The sequence below is a fragment of the Drosophila mauritiana genome, chromosome X (assembly GCF_004382145.1).
Source record: "Drosophila mauritiana strain mau12 chromosome X, ASM438214v1, whole genome shotgun sequence".
Lineage (NCBI taxonomy): Eukaryota > Metazoa > Arthropoda > Insecta > Diptera > Drosophilidae > Drosophila > Drosophila mauritiana.
In genome coordinates, this window is record NC_046672.1 from 7,552,303 (window position 1) to 7,554,281 (window position 1,979).

General features: G+C 38.5%; 1 protein-coding gene across 2 annotated transcripts; it reads left to right on the forward strand.

The window, feature by feature from the left end:
- On the forward strand, positions 1–1,167 carry LOC117147622. Of its 2 annotated transcripts, none has more exons than XM_033314579.1 (4): positions 1–161; positions 230–367; positions 426–869; positions 928–1,167. In XM_033314579.1, exons 1-4 carry the CDS (start codon positions 71–73, stop codon positions 1,056–1,058), a joined length of 804 nt encoding a protein of 267 aa, XP_033170470.1. In that variant the 5' UTR covers positions 1–70; the 3' UTR covers positions 1,059–1,167. The 2 variants fall into 2 exon arrangements, with proteins under 2 accessions (XP_033170470.1, XP_033170471.1); XM_033314580.1 differs by having other exon boundaries at positions 1–149.
- The last annotated feature ends 812 nt before the right edge of the window (positions 1,168–1,979 follow it).

Genomic DNA, 1,979 nt, shown 5'->3' on the forward strand with positions numbered 1-1,979 from the left:
TTTCAGCTATCGAACAAATAATTCAAATATATATTTTTAAAATTCGTTCAAAAACGAAACCAAAGCGAGCATGAGGAAAGTGCTTCTTGGACTGCCCATTTGGACGCCATTGTTCATCCTTTTCTTGCTTTTCCTAGCCGGCGTTTGGGGTAAGCCTTCGTGTAAGCAGAATATATATGTGCATAGGTTTAGATATTCCATAATTCAATTGATTATAATAACCCAACAGTTGGTGTGAATCGCCATGGTCTGCTGGACTCGTATCGTGAACAGATTCATGGAACTCCTTTAACTAGGAAGGAAGTCGAGTGTCCAGAGGATGGAATTAAGAACACCAAGCATAGCCGTTACGATAGATCACTGAATCGTAAGTTTATCGGATGCTATTTATTTATTTATTTTTTTATATCTTAGATTTTGTTTAGCTTTCAAGGCCTTTCTGACTTGGCCGGATAAACATAAAGTAGATAAGGTTGATAAATATAAGCCACTTGAAGGGGATTTGTATGTCCACGAAGATCCTCTATTTGATTTTGATATGTCACAGTACCAAGCCGGTGCACCGCTATTTGATAACAAAGCTGATCACTTTCTAGCCCAAGATTATAAGTCAGAATTTGATCGCAAGCTGGGTGGGATGGATCATGATTATCCAGATCATTTTAAGCTTAATGCTGATCACTTTAATCTCGATGATCAGTTTAATACGGTGTCAGACCGCTTGAATCAGAATGAAAATCATTTCAGTCTGGATGCAGATAAATTCAATCGGGATGCAGATCAATTAAATCGGGATGCCAATCACTTCGACGTGGATACAGATAACTTTAGTCAGCATCGCGACGTGGATATGTTTGACAATTTTCAAGGTTAAGTACCAAATTAGATTAGTCTTTTCGAAAATCTAAGAACTTCCATCAATTATAGTTAACAAGCCCGAATTGGTAAATAATCCCATGATGGACTATAAACGTGAATTCGCCAGCGATGAGGCCAATCCTTATGTTGAGAGCCTTCAGCAGCGTTATGAGCCCTTGCCACATGCTTTTAAGGACTAGTACATTAGTTACATTTGTATTTATACGAGAATGTATATTTTTCTATAAATTGTTGTGTATTTAAAGCTTACAATTTGTTAAAATACATATTTCGAGTTCTTAAAGAGCAAGTTACAGTTCACAGCTCAAGCAACTACCATTAATTTCTTTCAACTGAGACAAGTTGAAACTTAATTTATTTTTTTTGACAAAACAATACTTAATTATCTCGTGTGCGGCTGTCCAATTTCAACTGTCAGTGGGGGAATATGGGGCGGATGGGTAATGGGTGGGAAATGCGAAACGGAAAGCTCGCTTGATCGGTGATTTGCGTGGCGCCCTCTGTCGTACAATTTGGGGCAATTACCAAGCGATTAAAGAAGAGTTTCCACGGGAAACTCCGTGGAAAAAGTGATGAAAGTTTTTCGACCAGAGCAGCTGGCGCGCAATAAACGTAATCAAATTTAATTTCAACAAATTGCTTTTGAATTACGCGACCTTCGCTGGCGCCGTTCAAGCGCAAAAGAGTTGGAAAATTGTTAAAATAATAATAACTTTTCACCCGCCACCCACCCATTCAATGTGCTTGCGCCGCAAAATAATTGCCACAATAACAACAGCAATTTGCGCTCGAAATAATGGAATGAGTGGCCGCCCACGCGGCGTATACGTAATCATAAAAATTATGATTCATTCACCCAGACAGACAGTCAAATAAAATGCGGCAAAAATCGGACGTGTATTGGAGTTAGAGGAGCTCCAAGCTCTCTTCCTAATAAACAAATTAATTTGATTGAAGCCCGAATGCAAAACTTTCCATTACAACTTGCAAAAGCAAATTCATTTTGGATTTTCCCCATCTACTTTAGTGTGGGCAAATCCATTTGCGAGAATTAGCTTCAGGGAAAGTTTCTGCTTTAAAATTGCAGCGAAAGTGTATTT